Below are 24,743 nucleotides of genomic sequence, written 5' to 3' on the forward strand. Positions count from 1 at the left end.
TCTGTGTGTGTGTGTGTGTGTGTGTGTGTGTGTGTGTGTATCAGATTGTCGCTGCTGCAGCCTGGACGTAGTAATTGCTGGGATGGGTTGTGTGAATCATGACGGCCGCCTGGCAAACGCTGTTTTTATTTGACGTGAGCTTGTCAGCTCTCTGTCAGTTACACAGCGAAAGTTTTATTTTGAAATGATTTGAGGTTCAGAGCTGAAGCACATGGACATGAAACTCACACCTCAAAAACAACCAAAGAAGAAAAACCCTCCAGCGTCGCTGTGAACCTCCAGCAGCTTCTGTTTCGTTTTAAAAAGAAAATTAATTATTTTTTAGAAATGTTGTTTTCCGGTCACACTTTAGATTAATAGAAAAAAAAAAGTCCTGCATCTCTATGGAAACGGCTCAATAGTGACTCATGACGCAATGGCCTGAACAGTGAAACAAGAAGATAGTGGAGAAACGCATGTCGACGCTGAGCTGCCTGCCTCCAGGGGGCATCAGCGAGCACCTCACGTCCTGCTGCGCTGACTAATTTTTACAGATTTTTTGTAAAATGACGGTTGGCCTCTGCTGAGTCAGGCATAGTTGACCAGTTGTGAATGGAGCTGCAGAATTTATTCTTTTTTTTGGTTTTTTTAGATTTACATGGTGACTGAATTGTGCGCGAGCCAAATAGCCCTTTGACGCGTAACTTTAATGTAGAAGTCTGAAGAGAAAAAGCTCCAAACGGTGACTTTAGCTGATGAAAGGAGGGATCACCAGTGATTGAAGCCCTGCTGAAGTCAAGTCTGAGTCTTCGCCGATTGTGGGCGCACCTTCACCGGGGTTCACCGACACCGGCCCGTTGGTTTTCGGCTGCCGGCATCAGTTTTGCGGCTGATTGTTGTGTTGCGGCGAGACTCTTCAGCGGAGTGTCTCAGGTTACGTTTCCACCTCTCGACCGCAGCGAAACGATTTTATTTTTACAAACGAGTCCTTCTGATACCAGAAATAAGCGGAGAGCCCGTGAGGAACGCCGCTCGCTTCTCCCAACATGTGATTCTTCTGGAAACAATGTCCAAAGGTCAGAGTCCAGGGCAGCTGCCAGACGCATATACATTACAGCTCTGCCGGGCGGTTGTGTGTGTTTAAGACTCTGACTGTGAGTCCATAGCCCAGAGGTGTCAATGGAGATCCAGGCTCAATGTTAGGTGGCAGACAAACACAATTACACGAATATCAGATCCAAAAATCAATAAATCCGCTTGAATCAACTCAGATTCATGTGAATGTGGATGTAGAAGATAATTGCGCCACTTTGTGTTGTTTATTTAATTGAATTTGGCACTGAAATGTTTTAAGAAAACTATGATCAAAGTAAAAAGAACACACACAAAAGGAAGACAATTAAACCGTTCCGTCTCAAATACGTAGATATATTTTTTTCTTCCCTTGAAATTGTTTTAAAAGTAACTGGCGGCTGCCAGAAACCAGACAGAGGACGAGAGCAGAGCCCCGGTGCTGAGGTGCGAGCGAGGGGAAGGACAGACGGCCGGCCTCTGATTCTTCAGGCCTGTCAGACGGGGCGGGTGGCGCTGAGCCACCGGTCCTGTTTTGTGTGCCAACCCAACACTACCCAAACATCACGCCACTTCCAGCAGCCGCTCAAGCTGACCCCCGAAGGACGGGGAGGAATGCATGGAGAGGAGGAGGAGGAGGAGGAGGAGGAGGAGGAGGAGGGTTTACTGCTCCATGCAGGTCCTCGTTTTCAAGAGGGGAAGCAATTAAACACATGAAGTCAAGAGGAGAACTTCTGGTGGCGGTCTTGAGATTCACAGGGTCGTTCCTCTCCTCCTCCTCCACCTCTGGTAAAACTTCCAGCCGCTGCGTTTGCATCACCAGTCGCTCCATTTGACACGTCAGCCACTTCTGACGGCTTCAGTACGTGTGACATCATGACCCTCAGCCCATCAGGAGTCACACCTGCGAGCGGCTGAGAGCCTCCACTGAACCAAACCTGCTTGTTTTTGGTCTGTGGAAGGAAGCCGGAGAACCCGTCTGCTGGCCTCAGACTAGAACCCAGAACCTTCTTGCTGTGAGGCAGCATTGCTAATCAACGTTAGCATTGTTCCTGATATATAAATGTGCCAGTTGTAGAAAGACGGCGGGGACGCGACTTGTGAGGCGATGGCATCGAGTCCTCCCGTAAACAGCAGAGGACAATAATTCTGTCAAAATCAGAACAGTTCTGAGATGTGCAGGTCAGGAAGGACAGGGGCGCGTTCAGGGGCGCGCGGGGGCGACATAATCCACCAGACGTTCTCATCCCCCCGTGAGGGAACCTCCATCCCAGGATATCACGACCTCAGTGGGGTTCTCTAAGGATTTACAACGTGACTGACATGTTTTGATGTCATGTCTCGTGTTTTTAGGAAGTCAAATCTCAAGCAGGTTCAGTCCAAGTCAGGTTGGATTTAAGTCAAACCGACTGCTCGGCTCAACGTGCTCGGTGAAACTCTTCTTCTCTATCAGCGCTTCGACTGTTGATACTTGTTTGTTGACGGGGAGTTTTGTGTATTCACAGTTGGATTAAATCTCAGCTGTCGTACAGGAATGTTGAGGAGATTAATGTTGTGTCTCCGGCTCAGGTTGCGTTTGAGTGTCAGTAATGAGTTTGTTTAGAGGCTGTAATGGGCTCACGATTTCCCAGAATCATTTTCCTGGATCGTCTACGTGACAGATCTGTAAACGGAACCGTCGCTGGACAGAACAGACGTTTGACTTCTGCCTTGAGAACTCATGAGAAGCCTGTCTGTCCACCTGTGAGTCCCAGAACTGCACAAACTAGCAGAGATCCACATACGAATCTCTGTTTTCTTACATTTGACCCATTTTTTAGCTCAAATCTGATATTCTACAACACCACCTCTTCAGTCTGTTTCAGGACGGAGCTGAGGTCACTGGTTGAGTGGTTGTTGAGCTCTTTAAGAGTTTTATTCTAAACAAACGAGGAGAAAATGAGGTTGATGGGGAGTCAGTGGAACAAACCCGGGTTTGGAGAGACTGACAGGAGTCATTAGATGGAGAAGTGATGCGTTATTCTGTTGCTTCTTCGGCTGATTTCTTCTTTGAGGCTCCAGGATGACCAGCGGGGAAAGTTTGACAGACAGATCCTCTTAAAACTTGAGGCTTAACAGCTTGAGGCGACTGGTGAACAGAGTTGGACTTTGTTTTTAAATGTAGGAAGATTCAGACGGCGGCTTCGGGAGGCTGTTGAGCACGTCATTGCAAAGAGAACCTCAGGAGCTCAGGCTGGACGGAGGGGCTCACGTAGAACCAAAAAAACAAATGAGGAGGTTTCCAGTGATTGGATGTTTCAACTTGTGGTTTGGTATCAACCCGTAAAATGACACTCCACTCAATAACATGAACGGCCTCCTCACTCCAAAAGCTATTTTCTTATGTGACATCAGTGTTGTTAAGACAAAACAAATAATTTTGAGAGGTGGCTTTTAATAAATTAAATTTATTTTCTCCATCAATTAGTGTCTATTTTTTTAAATAAATAAATAGCCACGTTTTAGAAGTGCTGGGAAACAGAACTACAACCGTTTGACAAGCAGTTTCAAGCGAATAAACCTGGTTACGTAATACATATTTTCGCCAAGAGATGGCAGAGTTCCTAAGGATGCAACAGGCAGCTTAGAAAAGAAGAAGAAGAAGAAGAAGAAACCCGGAAATACAACATGCCGGTCCGTTGTTTTGGCCGTTTACCAGCGAAAATGGAGAGAGTTCTTGAGGAATTATTCTCAGTTGGACGAGCTGTGGTAGCTCTTAGGTACCAGCTAGTATCGGACTCGCTGCTGCTTCTCCGGAGACGAAGTCAGAGTTTGCAAATAAGCGGGAAGACGGAGGCGGAAGTAGCCGGTCAGTCACGTGATAGCTACATCCCACCATTTATTTCTTAAAATCCAGAACAGTCTTCTAAATGATTAATTGGATCCTCAAAATCATATCACCGTGGCTTTTTTTTTTCCATAATAGTTGAAGTTCGTTTTTACCAAAGCTGAGAGGCTGTTTCCGCTTTTACCTCTGAATATTCTAACAGGTTAATCATCTCATAATCTCTAGAAAACTGTAATGATAAAGTAACTACAAATACAGCTTTTCTTAGCTTCTGTAGGTCATAGTATTTCATGTTTACCAAGACTTATTTTTTTAATAAAAAAATTTAAAAAGTTCAGTCCATCAGTTAAATCTAGTTTTTCTTTTTGATATTTAAGATCTGACTGAAGGAAGTGTAACATCTATGTACAGAGTCTTCTATAACTTCTATACGGCTTTAATGAAAGCGTGACTGTAGGAAAGAGTCTGGGGGCTCTGGAGGGGCCCAGCGGGGGTGCGCTCTCGCTCGCCCTGCCCTTCTTTCTTTAACCCAACATGTTTTCCATCTTTGTTTTTTTGCTCCGTGTGTCTTTGCTCATATCACACTGAGGCATATTGAGTTCCTCTCCGCCCCCCCCCCCCAGTCCTCCATGCTCGAGGTCACATGTTCTCCTTTTCTCCCCTCCGTCAGAACTCTGTCTCCATGCCATTTCCTATTTCCCGTCCGCCAGCTCCCACTCTTCCTCTTCCTCAGCTACTGAGATGGCTCCGCTCCATAAGTGTCCGTGTGTCACCTGGCCAAGCTCCAGGTCCGTCCAGACTCTCCTCACTCAACCTTCAGGTTGCCTGCTAATTGTAGTTGTCCTGCAGCAGAGAAATGTGTGTGTGTGTGTGAGAGAGAAAGAGAGAGACAGCAGGCCCTCAGAATAAGCCGTGGGCACTAATGCGTAAAATCCTCCTTCGGTGTCATGACGGGTGGTTTTACCTTCACAGCCAACTAGAACGTCATAGAGAACCTTTATTGTGACTCGCTACGGCCCGATTATGAAAGTTTTTACGACAGCAGGAGCATCCAAAGGTGAGAATGTTGGTCAAAGTTCATGGAACTTCCTGGGTTTCTTGTGTTCTGAGGCAGTTCTGATGCACAGGAGGGATCCACGAGAAGGAAAGATGTCTGCAGAGTCAACGGAATGTTGCAAAAGCAAACGACCTCCAACGCAAACGACCTCCAACGCAAACGTCCTCCAACGCAAACCGCCATGATGGTTTAATGCTCCTTCAGCGGTAGCAGGAGACGCGGAGCCCCAGATGTTGTTTCTCTCCAGCAGTTACACTGACTCGTGATGATGCCAAGGGTCGTGCTCAGGTGTGTTCCAAACTTGATGCCATCATCAGATTTTGTCGTGTTCTCTATGAGGATCCTTTGTTCTTCACAGTAACTGCCAGTTGTAGGTCGATGAAGTGGAGTAAATAGAACTGCATCCAGGGGCTTGTTGTGACCTCCGACACGAGGCCTTGTTGGTGTGAGCTGCTCGGTTTCAGGCACGAAGATGAGGCTCAGATGAGCTTTGTTTTTGACGTAAACGGGCAGAAAACAGTCCTGGCCTGCCGCTGTGTTCACACATCACTACACAGGGAGCAGTATGATGTAATCACCATGTACTGCAGTACAGTATCAGTACGAGGGGCGTGGAACCAAACGATAGATTGCTGCATTCTCATTTATGGCGTCTGTTTGTGCGTATTTACTAGCATCCTTCCTCAGCATCCTTAGCATTCCTTGTTCTACCTCTCCTCTACCGTGTGTGCCCTCGGGACTTCAGGTGTCAATTTGCATTCACGCAAACTGTGGCGTGTTTTCTCAGCCCCTCGTGTCTGTAAGATAACGAGGGCGCAGACACTTCGGTAGGTAACACTGTACAGTTGCACAAGTCTGTGACGCTGTCATGGAGCTGTCACGTCCTTCTGCCTCCTCCAATCAGTTTTGCGGGGACAAAAATTAGTTCTCAGTTGGAGAAAGCGGACACACACGTTCCAGAGTGAACTGGATACGGCCGTCTGACTGAAAACCTGCCGTGTGAGAAGCTTCAGGGAGACCGAGACCAAGAGCGCGACTGGCATTCCTTTCTCTGTAAATCGCTGTAATCCGTCTCTCCAGATTACACTTCGTCCTTCCTGTTCTCAGTTTGCATTTCATGACACGAGAAGTGATGAAAACGCCGCCTTCACTCTGTTCTCCCTCTCGCCGCTGTCAACGCGCTGCTTCCCGCAACAAAAGAACTGTAAGTGCTTGAAGAGAAATGAGTTTCCAGTGTTTGCACATGCAAGCTCTCTGTTTGACCTGCAAACCTGAATAATTCCCCAGATTATAGCGGAGTTTTAAAATGTCTTCAGTGCTGCTGTGAAACTGGCGTGAAAATGTGGTCGTTTACCTTTGGGTTTGATTGGTTGCAAGCAGAAAACACGTCAACATTCCTGTCGCGAAGAGAGAGAGAGAGAGAGAGAGTAGGGGAGAAAAAAGAGAGAATTGCGTCTCCAGTTCTTTTGATCTACATGTGACTTGAGAGTGAAATGCTTCAGCCGTCCCTCCATAGAGAAAGAAGAAGAAGAAAAAGGTCACATTGCTGTGGCACAGCTGCCATCTTGAACCCTCCGACCTTACAAGATGAAGATATCTTGTAGTCTTTACCTCATGCCCTGGTACCTGAGAGACACTGGAACCACAGCAGCAGCTATGATGGGAATAATAATAATATAGTTATGATAATAATTCTAATAATAACAATGATGTATTTGGAAGAATAGAATGTATTGCAGAAAAACATGTAATTGAAATTTAAAACACTTTTCCAGCTCCGCAAACACACACGTTTTTATGACCTCGATGTTTTCAGGCATCGGCTTCTAAAAAACCCTGCAGCTCTGATAATTTTTTTCTTTTAGTTTTCCAACATTTTTGTCACCTGAATGGTGGATGCTAAATTAGGAATTATTAATTTTTCAGTCGTTGTGAAGAGTGGCAAATTTTCACCCTTTCTTTTTTTTTTTTTTTTAAACCAGATCTTTTTTTGTGAAAAATGTCTTTTTCTGGCTCGGATGAGACGCGCAGTTTTAAGAGTGAACACAGAACTTTTTCCCGGTTGAAGTGACTGTCACACATTCATCATTCTCGGAACTTTCAAAAAGATTGGAATCTGTTCATTTATTTGTGTTATTACGCGATAGAGGATGTGATTACAGTGATTCACTCGTTTATTTATAGAGGAAACACGCTTGTCAAACCTTTTGGTGGACTCCGGAGCTCCGAGGGTTACGGCGGTTGTGGTTATGAAAGATAGGAAGCTATTTAATGTGATTAATGTCTACACGTGAAATAAATACTTCAAAACTGAGGCTGTGTTTGTGTTACTGCAGAGTGAGAGTGTTGTAGTTAGTGGGAACTGGAAGCGTTTTCAGATTCATTCTCTGCTCTGTGTGTGTGTGTGTGTGTGTGATTAAATTCCCTCACTTGGTCTGGCTGCCTGCTCGATGGCGTCCGTGCAGCTTGTTTGGTATTCTGATGGAGGCTCCCGGTCTGGTCAGCTGACCTCCCTCACACCACCTGTGGTCTTTTTCTCCCTCGCTCCATCCCCTCTGTGCCTCTTTGAATCAGCCAGTATATCCCAACCATCAGCATGACGTGGGTGGATTTGTTTATTTGTGCCAGCGCGTGTGTGTGTGTGTGTGTGTGTGTGTGTGTCTGTGTCTGTGTGTGTCTGTGTCTGTGTCTGTCTGTCTTTCATGGACTATCACAATCATCAGCAATCTCCTGCATCGTTCTTCCCCTGATTGAGCTGAAGTCGGGGCCCCGTCTGGGATAGCTGGTTGTTCATTTGTGTGTGTGCGTGCGTGTGTGTGTGTGTGTGTGTGTGTGCGTGTGTGTATGTGTGTGCTACCAGAACTCAATGTTCCCCAGGATCACAGATTAGCCAGTGCTGCATTGTTGCTCTGTGTTTGTGTTCGGCCAGGCGCCACAAGTACAGGAAGCCCCACTGTAAGCAAGGAAAGGTGTTTGTGTGTTTGTGTATGTCTTCTTATTTGTGTGTGTGTGTGTGTGTGTGTTTGGGTGTGGGTAAACTATTTGGCCTCTTCTAACCCTGAACCAAAGTAGCAGTTAGCGAGTGGCAAAGACACTGCTCAGTGCCTTGTGTCTCTGAAGGCATCCTAGGCCTGCAGCACCAGTAGATGTTGAAGCAGGAAGGCCAGCAGCTCGTTGGAGGCCTCTGCACATTAGTAGTCACTAGAACGATAATAATGATGAGTGCCGCCCAGCTCATGATGCAAGTGGTCACTTCTTCTGTTTGCAAACCAACCAGGTGCAAACTGCCACCTGCCGCATCTCGTATTTTTAGCTGTTTTTCAAAAACAACGCCAACTGACTGACGTGAGAGCTTGGCTCCTCGAATGCAGCCTGGTTGAACTGGGACATTGGACCGCTTGTCCTTTGCGTGTCAAAGGTTTTAGTTTTCCCCATCGATGCTGATTGGAGCCGAGGCAGAAGACCCCTGCGTCTGCTGCTGGGAGGGGCTGATTAAAGCTGGTCCCATTACAGAAAAAACCCGGGCCTAAGCAGGCGTTGGAGGGGTTTTTGCCCAGCTTTATGAGGACATGGAGGGCTTGGATGCTCTGCTCTGGGCTGAAATAATGTACCTGTCTTATTAAACTCGTGGCTGCAACTCATGATTATTTTCATCACTGATTAATCTGCAGATTATTCACACAATAACATTATTAGGTTATTTGATAAGGGCCTTTAAAAATGGGTACAAAGTGGCCACCTGTGATTGTGAGTGCACGTTTTCAGGAGACAGAACTGATTTTTCATGGCCGCCAGTGTGTTTGGACGCTGTCGGTGCTTGGGGAGTTCTCTCCAGACGTCTTCCCTTATTGTTCCCCATCTCCCTGCCCCAAGTTGTTGTGCTGCAGGAGCAAGACGAAACAAGTCCGGGAACCTTCTCCGAGGTGATAGGGATCTCGCCCTCTGAGCCGAGGTGAAGGTGCGGTCACATGACGTCAGTCAACTTCAGTAGAAATTAGTATATCTGTCCCTCAGGAGCACACACACCAAACACACACACCTGCTGTGGTTAACCTCAGTTTGTCATCACAACAATCCCCCGGACGCCGTCAGCCAGATGAGCGCTGTCATACATGGCTTCTACAGAAAAGAACATTCATTCAAATATTAAAACTTCACTCATGTGGGCATTGGTATGTTGACTTCAGGTGCGCAGAGAAGTGGGAATTTTACATGAAAGTTTTGTTCCTCGTATGCAGTTTGACGTAGAACGGCGTCGTGTCTCGGGTGTCAAGGAGAAGAATCCATGATCACCTCCTCACCTGGGGAGGCTCCTCTGTCACAACCAATGTTTCTACTCAAGATCCACTTGAAGGCCGCACATTCACATCTTACCCGCTTTACAGAGTGAGTGAAAAATGTGTCACACATAATCCAGATGTGTGTACGATGTAAAACACACGCACACGTGATTCTGCCCAGCTGGGATTAAATTGAGAAGTGAGATTCCCTGCTCTCGTTCCCGTGTATCCATTAGAGTTGAGTGTCTGTTAAGGTCATTTTCTTCCCCTCCGTCTGCTTTCGTCCTCCATGATCCTGAGCACCCGCTCTTGTGTTTACATGCAGGTACAAACATTGTGCGGCGCAGACAGAAAACCCTGCAGGCGATGAGTTTATTACCGGCCTCATCCCTGCCAGCAGAGGGATTCAGCACACACGAGCTGGTAACCTGGTTATTGTCTTCACTGGTTTCTTAAGTCAAATCTTGGACTGATGATTTGTCACCTGTGTGGTTGCTAATCTTTTTGTTGTGTTTGCATGGAACAAACCAGTTGTCCCGCCTCCTCACAGGCAGCTGTGTAGAGGCTGTGATTGACAAGATAATCGCAGTGAGAGAAAGAGGAGATGAAGGGAGCGATGAAGATGGTTAGGATGGAGGCTGTCACATGGTGCGCACGCCAAAACGGGCAAAAGTCAGTTATTACTGGCTTATTATGTAACAGAGAGTAAACATTGCTGACTTCCGACCAGCATTGGATCGTCACTACTAGATAAGTCCATGCCGGTGTTTCTTCTTCGATGTTTTTTATTTTCAGAGGAGGCGGGACTTAAAGTGATACTTCCCCAAAAAAGGTTATTTACCTTTCAAGACTCACACTTTGGTGCACTTCTCTCACGTCAACATTTCTCCTCTGTGTGACTCCTCTCTGATTTGAGAGGTGACCTCACATTATTAGCTTGAAGCTAATGGAGGCAGACTGCTAACAACAGTGCGCGGGAATGGGAGGGGTGGGGGGCGGACTTTGTGACATCAAGACCTGCGAGTCCTTGAAAAGCAAATGACAGGTTGAGAGGTTTGAGGTGGATTATCAGATACTCAGAGGGTTTTCTATTCCTGTGCGTCTCCGTTATGGAGGCTACAACTGATACGACAGCTACAGGTCTGCTAGCGAAAAACCACTGAGTCACGTATGGAGACATCAGAGTTTCTGTGAGAAGAGCTAGTGAGTGTGTGTGTGTGTGTGTGTGTGTGTGTGTGTGTGTGTGTGTGTGTGTGTGTGTGTGTGTGTGTGTGTGTGTGTGAGAGAGTTGGCCATGAATCAGTGCACAGCACAACCCCCTGGCCACCATTACACAAGCACACGCCCTCTTGCTTCAAACTGTGTTTTCATGGTCTGGGTTTAAACATCCCTAGGCCCGGTACTGGTCCGAGGTTGTGTGTGTGTGTGTGTGTGTGTGTGTCTGTGTGTGAGGTCTTTGGACTGGCTGTGGTTTGGAGTGACAGTGTTACTTCTGTCATGGAGGTTTCAGAATGCCAGCTATGTATTTCTACCTGCATCACACTCTGCTTGTGTGCGTCTGGCCGTATTTATTTATCCACCGTGGAGGTGGAGGTGTTTGAATCTCAGGCCTCAGCAGCCTCCTAGAAAGCTGCAGTAATGATACAAACCAAAGCACAGACACAACACAAATAATCCTGGAAGGTAGACAACTCCTCTCAGGTTCACACGTTCGATGTTTGCGTGAGTGCAGGATGATGAAAGTAGCTGGTGGCCCGCATCACCCCGGCTGAGGTTGCCGCCCTCCGAAGCAGCGTCATGATTTGCAGATGAATCGGAGCAGAACAATGAAGGCGATCGCTATCTTAACAACGTTTTATGCCAATGCTCTTGTGACTTGTTCACCGCAGTTTCAACTTTCATGAATTTGATTTCCCAGCGACTGTAACATCATTACCCACAGCTCGTTAGAAGGTCTTACCATGCCCTCAGTGAACGGAGCCATTGTCAGGATGCTTGTTGTCTCTTATTGTAGAAATTGGCAGGGAAGAAGGTTCTGCTCCCTTGAATGTGTTTTATGAGCTGTAAATGCTGTGACTGTGCTGGCGATAAAATTTCTCTCCAAATACATAGAAATGTTGGTCCATGAGAGAGGAGAAGAGTTAGCAACATTTAACAAAACCGCGTGATATCGGGACACAAACCCCGACCAAGATGAGTTCAGTAAAATATCAAGGTCTTCGTTCTTAAGTGTTGATTGTTAATCCTGATTTACATTCTGCAGCTTAGTTAAAAAGCCAAAGTTTGTAGTTTGGTGCTGAGCACTAGATACCTGTTGTTTGAGGGGCGGGGTCATGGGTTGTGTGACATCACAAACCTGTCTGACTCTGGTCCCTTCATCTTCTGGGTCGGTACAGTGACCTGCTTCTCTTGCGCCGTCATCCTCACATATAAACGTTCATACGTGTAGCACCGAAGCTTCCCACGGTCACTTATGTCATCATTCTGGCAGCCCGGTCTCAGATCCTGCACCTCAGACCACCTCAGACCCTGGACTTCAAACTCAGCCCTGCACTTCCTGGTACGTCCAGGAAGTGCAGGGCTGGATCCGCGGATCCGATGAACGGTTGTTGGGATTAGAGTCACATTCAGATTCACACAGAGATTTCTTGCTTTAACTGTTAGACAATTGTCGGTGTTCAAGGCCTGTTGTATCAGGCACTTCAGTTTTTACTGTAGAAACGATTTGTTCGTTGACAGAAATCAGTTCTGATAAGAAAATAGTTTTCCTTTGTCATATCGGCCTGTGAAAAACTTGGAACTTGTGGGGTGTGTTTACTTTTATCAGTTTTAGATCCAGTATTTCAGTCAGACGTGGGGATGAACTAACGGCCTCCATGTTGGAATCCCTCCTATTGGTCTTCAGATCTTTAGATGTCTTTGAAACTCTTTGTTTGGCGTTCCCACCCTCACATTGTGCCTGTTTTTTCCCTTTTTGTGACGTGTTTTGTGACATCTGATAGAAAGGTGCCGTGTGAATAAACTTCTGCTTTGACCGCGGCAGCTCAGCACAGGCGAGACCCGCCGGTCCGGCTGCAGAGGTTGCTGAGTTCACGCCATGGAGCCATGTGGACAACAGAGTGGCCCTCTGAACTGATTGCTGTCGCTCTCACTCAGCTCAGCTCTGTCACACTTGGACTTTTTGTCAAAGCTACCGAAACAAAAGTAGAGGGATCCTGAGGCAGCAGTCAGTCAGGTGTATGACACGTAGTGCCCTCTCTTAGCTGCTGCTCACGCTACAGGCCAGCCATCCACACATCATTCCGTCAGTTATGAGCGACTCTCTCACAAACACACTCAACCTCTGTGACAAACCATTTCAGCTGCAGCCAATTAGAGATATCTGGCCAATAAACACCATCTTGTTACGACACCGTCTTGTGATGATTGAAAAGGTCACATACACACACATACACACACACGCACACACATGCACACATGGTCCTGTCAGCTGCTGCAGGCTAAAAGATTCATGCGCTGCCCTTGAGTGAATGAGCACATGAAGACAAACACGCCAGGCAGGAGTCCTGTAGTGACCGATGAATAGGTTACATTCATATTTCTACCTCCTCAAAGTGCTGCAGAACGTTGACTTGATTTACGGGAAAAGTGTGAGATGTTCGTCCAGCAGAGGATGTCGGTACTCTCCGAGCAGAGGTCTCGGGCTCTCTCGCCTCGGCACCCGTTTGCCTTCTGAAAAAGGTGAAAAGTCGATTTAGGTCTGAGCGTCGTTACCTACATTGGCCTCCGCTGCACTGTCGTCTCCACTCTTGTGTAACGCGCACGAGCTTGAACGTGTATCGGAGTCTTTTGTAGCCAGATGAGCACAATAACTGAAGTCCTAAAATCATTGCTCAGTTATCGTCTACTCGCCCTCATGCTGATGGAAGGTCTGGTGGAGTCGAGGCCTCCATACCGTCCGTCTGAAGGAACCAGAGTGCCTTGAAGTCACTGATGTTGTTATTGAGGCTAAAAACATGGCGTCAACTGGAGCACTGCAGCTCTTTTACCTGTGACGCTGCAGCAGAGTTTCGAGGACTAAAAATATCCCCTGACCTTCCATCAGGCTGAGGGCGTTCTCATGCTTGGGTGAACTATCCTCCTCGTGTTTTTTATGAAGGAAATCCACAATAACTACAAAGAGACTACAGCTTCATCTCAGATTTTATGGAGGATGTGACCTCAAGTGTGGAGAACATCTTCGATGCTGCAAGGTCTTACAGTAGTTTTACTGCGTTTTCACTGCTGGGGTGCTGGTTTTGTCCCGTCGTGTGTGTGAAGGCGTTACGATGGCGTTGGTACGGAGGAATCTCTCTCTGATGTTGTTTGCAAACCCGTCTCTTATCTAAAGCTTTTGTCTGCAAGCGCTAAAAAACATGGGGGAAAAAATGGGGTCTAAGTTGTGAGGTTTGACGGAGGCCTGAGATGCTGGAGGAAGTGGCCGCTCACCTCTGATGTGAGTGTTTGTGAACGTGAGTGGCGGGTCAGCGAGTACATCAGAGGGCTCGGTGACTCCCATTGTCTGGCATCCTGAAATAGTCTGCTGGGACCAGCAGTAACAATGGGCCGAGACAATCAAAGACACACACACACACACACACACACACACACACACATATCCAGGAGCTAGCTGAAGTTAGCCGTCCCAGTTGAGCCATCTGAATGGGAGCCATGGGTGGATGTCTGCCCCACTGTCCGCTGGCTCATTAGTGATGAGCGTTTGGTGACTGTCTGTCGGGGTTAATGAGTTTAAAGCTCAGGGAGACACAGTGATGGGACAGACGCTCGCCGAGATAAGATAATGGCGCCGTGTGCGCGGCCTTTCCTGTGCGCTGAACGTTATCTCCTCCGTAACCTGAGCGTATCTCTGACTGTGTGGTTTACTTTATGAAGTGACTCGGGTTCGACTTGAGTGAGTGACTGATGACTTGAAGAGCAGAATTCAGATTCAAGTCCTTGAAATCTTCTCTTTGATATTCTAAAGGTCAAAATATGACTCAGCAGTGAGAAGGTTTCATGCTGTTTTTTGTTTTTTAGAATGTTCCTGACTCATGACTCATTATTTTTCATTGTTTTAAAATCATATCCTAAAATCCCCCCCCCCCCCCCCCCCAAAAAAAAACACGCTCCCTTGCTGGAATGGTGATGATCCTCTTGATTGGAGACAATGAGGATTAATCATAAATCAGCTGATGTGACGGAGGTTCTCCTGGTTCCCGCTCGGCTCAGGAAGCTCTCCCACTACTGGAAAATACAGACGTGATCAGAAACTCTTCTGGGACATTTATTAATTTTTCAGTATTTACATGAGTGGTGGTTAAATTGTGATGTGTGTGAAACCGTACATATACCAAAGACATCAACTCGCCCGTGTGTTTATCACCCTCAGTTACATGCCGTTACTTTTTAAAAGGGCTTGCAGGAATCATTATTTCCACTTTTTTGAGGAATTCGTCATTTACTTAAGAATGTAAACTCTTCATTTGACAGTTTATGTATTTGCTGCCTGATGGGTTGCATTAAAGTCATATTAAATGTATTTTATGTGGTATTTACAGTCTACAGACCATGTCAGCGATGGGTTTAAGGAGAATTTTCCCGTGAAAAAGACCTGTCTGTAATAACTGTTCTATTTTCTGGTGATCATTTCTAAGCTTAGCCGGCCAGGTGCGCCTGCACTGATGTGCAGCTGATAGTGAATATTCCAGCAATGATTCTTGACTTTACAAAGATGGTTTTAGTTTTAGTTTCGAAGTGATTTGTCTTGATTTTTGATTCCAATCCCATGCTGCTCTAATTTTTTTGCCTCCAAAGCCACGGAATTGATTTTTCTTCTCTGGCACCACAGTCTGTTTGCGTAGCACTTAGCCGTCGCTTGTGTTTGTTGTTGCTGTACACGCTTGTCCTGCTGCACCAGGGTAGTTTGTTTTTTTCTGTTCCAGCTTGTTGCAGCTCTGATGTGATTCACCGTGCAGAGGAACAGCCGCACGCTTTCCTAACCCACGACACTTTAATCATTAACATTCATGGAGGTTTTGTGTGTGTGAAATTATGTTCAAAGTACGATGGTTGTATCATCAACTCTTATGATCAGCTCTGACCCACACAGGCTCTGCATCTTTTATCCTCTTTGCGAGACTTGTTTTTGGTCTTGAGAAAAGAACAATGTCCTGGTCGGGCCTCACCCGGAGCAGAGATGTTGAATAGCTGCTGTTTAGACCGCTACGTCTTTTCTTGCTGCTTTTTTCTTCAAATTCTTAGTAGCTCTGGAGAGTTTGCGGCTACATGGTTTAAATGATTTTGAAATGAATACAGTGACATGTATTGTTATAATTCACCTCAGTAAAGTAACGTTTTCCCTCCCTCGCTGCTGCTCTTCCTGCTTTATCTTTTTAAAGTGGTTGTTGTGTCAGTTTTTGTAAAATGTTGCTTATTTCCTACTCATTGGGAAATCATCTGTGGTTTACAACCAAAGCTCACGCGCGCTGCGGTGTCGCCCCCTGCAGGCCTCTCTGGCAACTGACTGGTGTGTTTTGGAAGCTCGAGGGCTGGTGGCAGTTTGCTAACCAAGCTAACGCTGCGTTATGAAGGAACCACAACCAGCTTTGTGTGTTTTGACTGTGATGGCTTTTCACCAAAAAGTCACTCAAAAAAAACCCAAACACCATGAGAGGAGGGAGATGGAGGGAAACTAAGAATCGTTCTTGATGATAAACCAGTGGAAATGGTCCCATCATACATGCATGTCCATCCAGGCTCACGTGTGCTGCTTGTGATGGAGATGTGGGTCTGCAATTATGAACAGGACTGCATCCCAACAGGAAGCCTGGGTGACATTGCGCTAATGTGGCTGTTTTTGTTTGTCAGGCCTCCTCCTGCAGGGCTGAGTCATGAAGCAGCGTCCTCCTGCTGCACTTGTTCTTTCCTGAAAATCCCAGCAGAGGCGGCTAACAGACTGGATGCTATTTGAACAGACAAACTCCGCAGGAGGTTCTAGTATGGGTTCTCCCACGGATCTCTAGAACTTCTGTCTGTCGGGTCTTTGACTTCAGCGCACGACGAGGTTCCTTTCAGTCGGACACGACTGTTGGCTCACGTCTAAAAGGGCAGCTTTTCAGTGACCCTTGAGAAGAGACTGAGCGTTGGGTTGTTGGTATTTAGAATTCCGTCTTGTGACGTGTTTTTGGCTCCTCTGTGTTACAGAATTCGTCTGTGGGCGTCAAAATGAAAATAATCATCTGCCTCCACATATTTGAGCAGTTGTGCGCTTCCAGGTTTCTCTAAATAGAGAAACGGTCATCTCTTAAATCAGGGCTGCCCAAGGTGGGGTCCGTGGGCCAAAATTGGCCGCCGCCTGGTTTGGCTTGGTTCTCAAGATGTAATGACAGGTCTAATTAAAAGAAAAGTCGAATAATTAGACAAAAATATACTGTCAACCACTGTTTTTGCCCCTCTTTTATATTTTGATGATGAACCTGGTGAAAGTGCTGCTGCAGCAGAGCTGCAGATCAGGACGTCGGTGTGTTACTGTGGTTGGTCACTGGATCGCTGAAGTTCAACTGATACCTCGCCTCACAAACTTGCATCTTCGTGTCTCTGAAACCTGGAAAGTTTTTATTCAACTACTTAAAAGCTTAAGTGATGCTGGTGTCAGGGAACGTGGCGTCTTGGTACCATCTTCCAACACAATTCGAGTCTTCCACGTGCAGCTTCCGCCTTCCGAGGGAAAAAGTTTAGGCCACTCAGTGTTTTGCCCCTGGCTTCCAAACACGTGGTGCCCTCCTGCATGGACGGATTCAAAAGCCTGCATGTTGAACCGACGATGTTATTAGAATAACGGATGAAAAAAAATCCAAGTGTGGCGTTAGTTTTATTTATATGGCACAGACTCACAGGACACTTTCTACAACTGCACTCTTTACCTTTACTTGGATTGAAGTGGCCCAACGATTCCCGACGGTTTGAACCAGCCTGCTACTTTAGACCGTCGGCGAGGGCTGGAAGCTGAAGCGAAGGTTTGGTCTTCTGGCCCGGCTTGTCACTGGATAATCTTGTGAGATTATCGCTTCCTTAACTAGCTGAAGCTGTGGTGTGACTCGCCTGCCACAACTCAGAGAACAGAGCACTTTGCTGTGTTTGCTCTGTTCTTACTGTGTTTGACTTGTAAGTGCAGCGGACTGTGGGAGTGGGGACGCTCACCCTCGGACTCCTGGGTGGAATCACACTCTGATTCATGGCACTAGACTCTGCAGCCGGCTGGTGTGAGCAGAGAAAGACTGCAGACACGGAGGGATGGCGAGGATGAGAAGGCACTCAGCATTTATTTATTTGTGACAGGAGCACACAGGAAAGATGATGGTGTGTGGTCGCAGAGCGAAGTAGGCCTGATGGCCTGGAACCAGGCTCCTTCCTCTTGACTCTGACTTGTGATTATTGGTCGCATTTCTTGTATTCACTTATTATTATGATTGTGTAAAATTGTGTTCTATTTTTTTTACCCTTATTAAACTTTCTATTTCTTACAACATCTAAATCTGTTTTATTTCAATAAGTTCCTCTTGTTTGAATTTAGATGATCATCATTTCGTTACCGTGTCTGCAGTCTGCACTGTTCTTTCTTTTTGATTGCTCAAGTGACTGATAAATCTCTCTGACCCTCCTCCTGTGTGTGTTTTTGTGTGTAGGAGCAGCTCGGAGCGGCGTAAGGAGAAGTCCCGGGACGCCGCTCGCTGCAGACGCAGCAAGGAGACGGAGGTTTTCTACGAGCTGGCGCACCAGCTGCCTCTGCCCCACAGTGTCAGCTCTCACCTGGACAAGGCCTCCATCATGAGGCTGGCTATCAGCTTTCTGCGCACACGCAAGCTGCTCACCACAGGCATGTGTATGCACGCGCGCACACACACACACACACACACACACACACACACACACACACACACACACACACACACACACACTTCACTTTTTACTCATGGGAAAGTATCCAAATAGTGGCTTGATGGCGTCTCCGTGTGTGTGTGTGTGTGTGTGTGTGTGTGTGTGTGTGTGTGTGTGTGTGTGTGTGTGTGTGTGTGTGTGTGTGTGTGTGTGTGCGTGTGTGTGTGTGGGTGACTAATTGTCCAGTGAGGTATTTGTTGGCTCCTTTCTTTGCACTTCTCCTTCCTCTCGTCTTATTTAATTTTAGACATGACGAAGCTCTAAAAAGAAACAGACCTATTGTTTTGAAAATCCTCCCAACGAGATCAGAGAGCCGCCAAATTAAAAGGCCGTGTTCACGTCAGCGGTCATAATGCAGCTTTGAGAAACACACGTTCCTCGTTAGGCTACCGGTGTGTTTGGATGTGAATGTAACGCGGGAGGAGCGGGCGCCGGTGGCCACTGTTATTCTTCCAGCTCTTCGCTCAGTGACGGTCAAACGTCTGGCTGGCGTGATCAAATCTCAGCTCCTCTCAGTGGATTCACACCTCCTTTATGACCTCATTGTATCACGTTGACGCTCACATTTGTTTCCACTGCTAGACATGGAGGAGGGTGTGATGAACTCCTCCTTCACCTGCGTCTGAGTGGATGTTAGTAAGAACACATAGAAACTACCTGGACTCACGGAGGAGGAGAGCCAATCTGAGTTATCCTCACTGTTGCTAGGTAGGAGACGCAGGAGGTGTTCAAGTCTTCTCAAAGTTTACTCTTGAACTCCTGCTCAAGGCCTCCTACTTCGCTCTCATAACGTAACAAATCAGAGCGACTCCACGACCGTCCAAGTAACAGAAAAAACCTCCAGTCCTGAGTGAGAGCCGCGTCTGGCATCCTGTTCCCGTGGTTACGTTTTCCTACAGTTTATTTACACTGATGGTAATTTGATTTACATGCATTTATGAGTGACTTTGTGTCTTTTTAATACATAAATCTACTGAATGAAATGGACAAAAACTCGAATAAAATTAACTTATTTGAAATTCATTTCATGTATGTTTTTTGTTTAAACAAATTGCGTTTAGAGTCAAGGAAGCTGTTTTTAAATGAAGTCAAATATTTTATGTGAGGCAAAAAATTAAGCCGTGAATGTGTCAGTGAATCGATTGTTAAAATAGTTCCATTATTTTGCAGTTGGTTAATCAATTAATTGAGGCAGCGCTGCAAAGCAGACGGTAATGATGCGGTAGGTAGGTGACCTAATCTGAGTTCACCCACTATTACACAACTAACAACATAACAGCACATTTTCTTGTTTATCCACTGTATCGAGATCGGCCGATAGTTTCATGTTCCCAGATCTGGAGATAAACGAAGCGTCTGCTGCCGCCGCAGCACGGAACTCTGTTTGTGCCCCTCGAAGAGCCCAAGAATCTCAAATTTGAAAAAGCTGGAGAGATCAAGACAAAGTCCTTTGACTCTTTAAATCCAGGGTTCCAAAGACAAAGGAGGGAAAGTAGGGATGGAGAAGAAGACGGAGAGAAAGAGGTCAACAAGGCTAAGGTGGAGGAGGAGGAGGAGTAAATGAGGGTAGGACGGCGGAGGGAGGGGAGGACAGGGGGACCCGTGAGATGCAGCAGCAGATAGAAGGTTTTCAGGCTGCTCTGATTGCTTCGAGATGGAAGAAGAGATGCAAGAGGAAGCGAGGAGCTCTGCCCATCATTCCGCTGGCATTGCTCCTGCTAGCCATAACACCCGACCGCCTTGGCGCCAAACATGCTGGCGCACACGCACGCACACGCACGCACACGCACACGCACACACACACTTCTTATATACCCAGCTGCTGTAGGATACATTTCTGTTTTGTAAAACAAAGTCTCCCGGGACCTAAAGAACATGGACGTGTGATTACTCAGCAACTGATACTTCTCACTGATTAGTTTCACTTGGCCTGGATGACAAAATCATTATTACAAGATACATAAAATATTCACAGACATCAGTGGATTGCAAATTACAGTGGAGGCGATCAGCATGTTGGACCGACGAGGTGCCCGTGAATGTGCCAGAATTCATGCTGACTGATCCTCATCAATTTGATCTGAGTTTCCAGAAATAACAAAGTCACAGTGAGACCCTCGGGGTCACGACCTTTCTAGGGCTCCTTCCCACATCCCGGAGAAAAGTTTTCCACTCTGAATGAATTGGAAGTGTCATGTAAGATATTTGGTGAGTTAACAAACGATTTTTTTTTTTTTTTAACCAAGAACGCATTGAAACTGAGATAAGAAAGCAATACTTTACCCAAAAAGTGTATTTTTTTCTATCAAGTACAAATAGGTGAGTTGTTTTTTTCCAGCCTGCCTGCATCACTTCTTTGTGACTCCAGAATGCAGGAGGAGCCAGCCACGCACTCTTCAGCCAACAACAGGTCGCACACGTCCTCTTCTGTCTCCAGCCGTACGCTCAGTTGTCCACCAACACCTTGACCGCAGGTTAAACTACGACACCTCTGGCTCGTTCACGCCAGCGTGCCCGTGACCAGCTGGTCCTGATCTTTAGGAAATAGTAACCACGCGCACGGCTAATGTTTTCCTAGCTCAAATAACCACGAGTTACTTGAGAGAGGATTGATTCCTCATTACTCTATTTTTAGAACGCAATCAGAACAGTTACAGTCAGTAGTCATGTGACCGAGTGTACAGAGTAAATATACGGCACAGAGCACAAAGGAGGGGCGGAGTCTTTTAGCTCAGTTACCAACGTCAAACTAGCAACACAGGCACTTGGCTTGGAGACTGAATTTTCCAGAATAAAAGTCCCAAAGCAGCTTAATAGTAAAGACGCAGCGGTGCTTTTATGTTGAAGGTGAGATCGGAGGTGAAATTTTAGGCAACTGATCCAGGATCAGGCCTGACAGGACAGACCCCAAAAAAAAGAAAAATGTAAAAGTTTCCTCGTAGCGTTCAGGGTTTGACTGCTCAGGCGCATCGTGGTCATCAATGATGATCAAAAGCTTTTTACAAAACATCGCAGCGTTCACACGGGCAGTCCTGTTTACCAGCCTGGTGAGCACAGGCTAATCACCCAGCACGCCATCGATCCGTCCACCTATTCACCCACCGATCTGTTCGTTGGTCCGTTAACAGATAGAAGGTGTGGCACGTTACGCACTCTTATGTTTTATCATTGAAAAGTTAATACAAGCTGAGTAAAAACCCCAAAATAAAAACTCACGTGTAACTTTTGTTCTGTTCCAAGTCACAGCACAGCCCTCATTTCACTTCATTCTGTCCTGTAAATATCAGAAAACAGAGGGGAAATAATTATCAGCGCAGCAGCTGTGTCCATCAGACGCTCATTTCTGCAGCCCATTATTGGGAAACCAGGACGGTTACGCAACCAAAGAACAACAGAGAAAAGTGCAGCTCAGCCCAAATGACTGGTAATCACAGCTTAGTATTTAGGCCAAAGGTGCCACTGGTCTTTGGACTGGACCCAGAGAGTCTCCCCGGCTCCCCCAGGACCCATGAGAAAGCTTCAGGCTCCTCTGGGGGTTAACACCATCTGGGCCCGACTCCAAACTGGGGGCTCAGGGCTCGCGGGACCTTTGAGATGTGGCCTCTCTTATCTCAGGGAAGCACTGGAGGAACTGCGAGCTTCCCACCCTCCACCCCCGCCGACTACTGGGCTTTGTTCAGTGTGAAGTCCACACACACACACACACACACACACACACACACACACACACACACACACTGGGGCAGGTTATTATCAGTAATCTGTGCAGATCTTGGACACATTGGAGTCCCAGTGTAAATGTTTGTGCTGCACATATTTGAGTTCATTTGGAATTTTATTTTATTTTTTTTTAAAGTGCAGCTTTCGTGAATGCTCGTAGTTTGGGTTTTCGTTCGTGGGATCAGAGGATCAGCTTTTCACCTGGGACCAAAGTGTCAGTTTGCTTTGAAAAGTCCTGGAAACGACGTAGGGTTGACTCCCCGACCGATGTTTTCCAAAATACTGAGACCGCGTTAGACTTATGGACTGCACATTCGACACAACAGCCAAAGTTAACATCATTTTGCAACATCAACAGATGTCCATTATCAGCCCTCAAGCACGCTAACAGGATACATGATCTTTGTGAACTCAGGACACCTTTTTGTGAGTGCTTGGAAGGCAGAGGAAGGGGGTGAATAAGCGCTTAAAAACCTGTTGGGAAGCAAATGAAACAAAACCACTGACACAAAAACTGAATAAGGATGGAAACCCTTCACCTTAGCTGCCTTTGTCAGTGTACACACACACACACACACACACACACACACACACGTGCGCACACACATTTATAATCAGCCTGGGATGAGTCTAATAATTTCTATGTCTGTGTGTCTCCCTCCTCCCTCCAGACTGCAGTGTCAGCAGCTCTGACAGTGACGGGGACGAACGGATGGACAGTCTGTACCTGAAATCTCTGGAGGGCTTCATCACCGTGGTAACGTCCGATGGCGACATGATCTTCCTGTCTGAGAACATCAGCAAATTCATGGGGCTCACGCAGGTACATAAATGGGAACAACAGGACAGACAGGCGGGCGGTGTTTTACAAAAATCCACTTTCTATTAAATGTGGTCACCGTGCGGCTATGAAAGTCCATCAAGACACGACCTGCAGGTTTCAGGCGAGAAGAAACGGTTGTCAGCTGCGGCTGCAACCGCGTGCAGCTGCTCACCGTTCCCATCTCTCTGTTTTTGATTTCCCGATCGAGCGGCGCAGGAATAAAAGTCAGCGTGGCTGATTTTTTATTTTTTTATTTTTGATCTACGCCGTAAAATATTACTTTTGAGTACATCGATAAAAATGATCGCATCAAACACAGAAGCCACACAGGAGCAGGAAGTAGACAGCATCAGCTCTGAGTTAGCCATCATCACCACCAATGAGTTCATGATGACAAACGCCATCGTGGCTCGAGGCGCCGCTCTGTCAGTCAGCCCAGACAGATGAAGCATCGTGGATGTAAGCTGTCAGTCAGATGAGCCTGCTGGCTTGGTGTGACATACCTGTCACGCCACCACTAAGCCGAACCCCTCCCTTTCTCACCAGTGAGACAGCAGTTGGCTTCTGCGTGTTCCCTTCGACCTGATGATGAATGTTGCTGTGCGAACACACACAAACCGTCATGTCAGCTGCCGAATGGCAACACGCCAAACAGGCTGCAGGCGTGAAAACGCCCTCAAATGGGATTCGTGGTCACATGTTCGATGTTCTAATGTTGCGTCAGTTCACTTTGCATTCCATGTCTCGTAATGGTGTTTTCTTTTTTCATGTTCTTAGGTGGAGCTCACAGGTCACAGCATCTTTGATTTCACTCACCCGTGTGACCATGAAGAGATTAAAGAAAACCTCAGTCTGAAGACGGCAGGTCAGCAGGGTCCGATTCCACCTCTGCCTTCTCACCTCTGCCTTCTCACCTCTGGCTTCTTACCTCTGGCTTCTCACCTCCTTATGATTATTTTTCAGAGTCCCAAGTGTTGGGAGTGTTGACAGCAGTAGGGATAAATCCTCTGGAGAGACGAGAGCTCCGTGAAAGCAAGGGGATTTTAAAGGAAACCCTAATGCTCTTCTTAAAAAATGTCCGGAGGCAGAACTTTACGTCCTGCTCTACTTTTGGTAGGAACCCTGGGCTCTGTGCTCTCGTGAGGTCATGAGGTACGATGAGCTCCCTCAGACATGACAGTTCCTGGCTGTCAAGGGTTTATAAGGGAGGAGGAGGCTTTTCTGGATTTGACGCCGAGCCAGAAAGGCTCATAGTTCAGAAACATGATTTCACACAGCCTCACTGAAGTTTATGCATTGTGTGCTACTGTAACCCGGTCTGGAGGTCACAGATGGAGGAGTTAGTTCATCTGCATCTCCTTAAGGACAGGAAGTGTCTGATTTGAACAATGTTTTAATGGTGAAAGAAGCCAGTCCTTGAAACTTGGTTTTACGTGAGAGTTTAAGAAGAGCTTCTGGTTTTTTACGTACAAGAAACTGAAATTGATGCCAGAAAAAAATGACCTTAAGCCACCTCAGTGCCTCTAATGTCAAGTAAATGTTCCAGTCAGACAGGACGGCCACGAGCACAGTGGCACAAGTGGCACTATGAATCCTGACTACAACTCAAACTCTGAAGGATCTTGGAGGGAAGGTTGGGGCAGCACAACACATTTCTAATAAAGAGGCGCTAGCAAACGCTGGAATGTTTTCAGCAGCCTGGTAGTTAGGGGTTTACAAGATGGCTTTTACCGCGACGTCTGAAGTTTCTGTGTTGGAGGATGAGCTGGTGCTGCTGATGACCATGAAGTCGTCAGTTCTGAAAACCGTAGGAATACGAGGCCCAGCAAACCCTCTGTCAGCCTGCTGTGTGTGTGTGAAGTAAATCTGGGCTTATATTTGTATTTCTCTATGGATGATGATTGATGGGCTGCTCCAGCCGGCCCTCCTCTATGGTCTGAGGCTGTCCAGACTACGTAGGATTCTCCCAGATGGGTGGACCACCATTTCTTATCAAGTTGGGGGGGGGGG

General features: G+C 46.7%; 1 protein-coding gene and 1 long non-coding RNA gene across 2 annotated transcripts in view; both read left to right on the plus strand.

Annotated features, from left to right (window-relative positions):
- The window catches only part of LOC147247122 (endothelial PAS domain-containing protein 1-like), a 45,757-nt gene that overhangs the window by 3,300 nt on the left and 17,714 nt on the right, over positions 1-24,743 (plus strand). Inside the window, exons 2-4 of the mRNA XM_086180693.1 lie at positions 17,938-18,128; positions 22,582-22,733; positions 23,511-23,598. Of these exons, the coding sequence (XP_086036819.1) occupies positions 17,938-18,128; positions 22,582-22,733; positions 23,511-23,598 (431 nt within the window). The remainder of the gene's footprint in view (positions 1-17,937; positions 18,129-22,581; positions 22,734-23,510; positions 23,599-24,743) is intronic.
- LOC147247123 (uncharacterized) lies at positions 4,474-9,293 on the plus strand. Its single transcript, XR_015109573.1, has 4 exons — positions 4,474-4,934; positions 5,005-5,222; positions 8,808-8,892; positions 9,173-9,293. It is a non-coding gene; the product is annotated as an uncharacterized LOC147247123 (long non-coding RNA).

The sequence above is a fragment of the Aulostomus chinensis genome, chromosome 16 (assembly GCF_037954235.1).
Source record: "Aulostomus chinensis isolate RoL2024-O1b breed Wild chromosome 16, RoL_Achi_v1.0, whole genome shotgun sequence".
Taxonomy (NCBI): domain Eukaryota; kingdom Metazoa; phylum Chordata; class Actinopteri; order Syngnathiformes; family Aulostomidae; genus Aulostomus; species Aulostomus chinensis.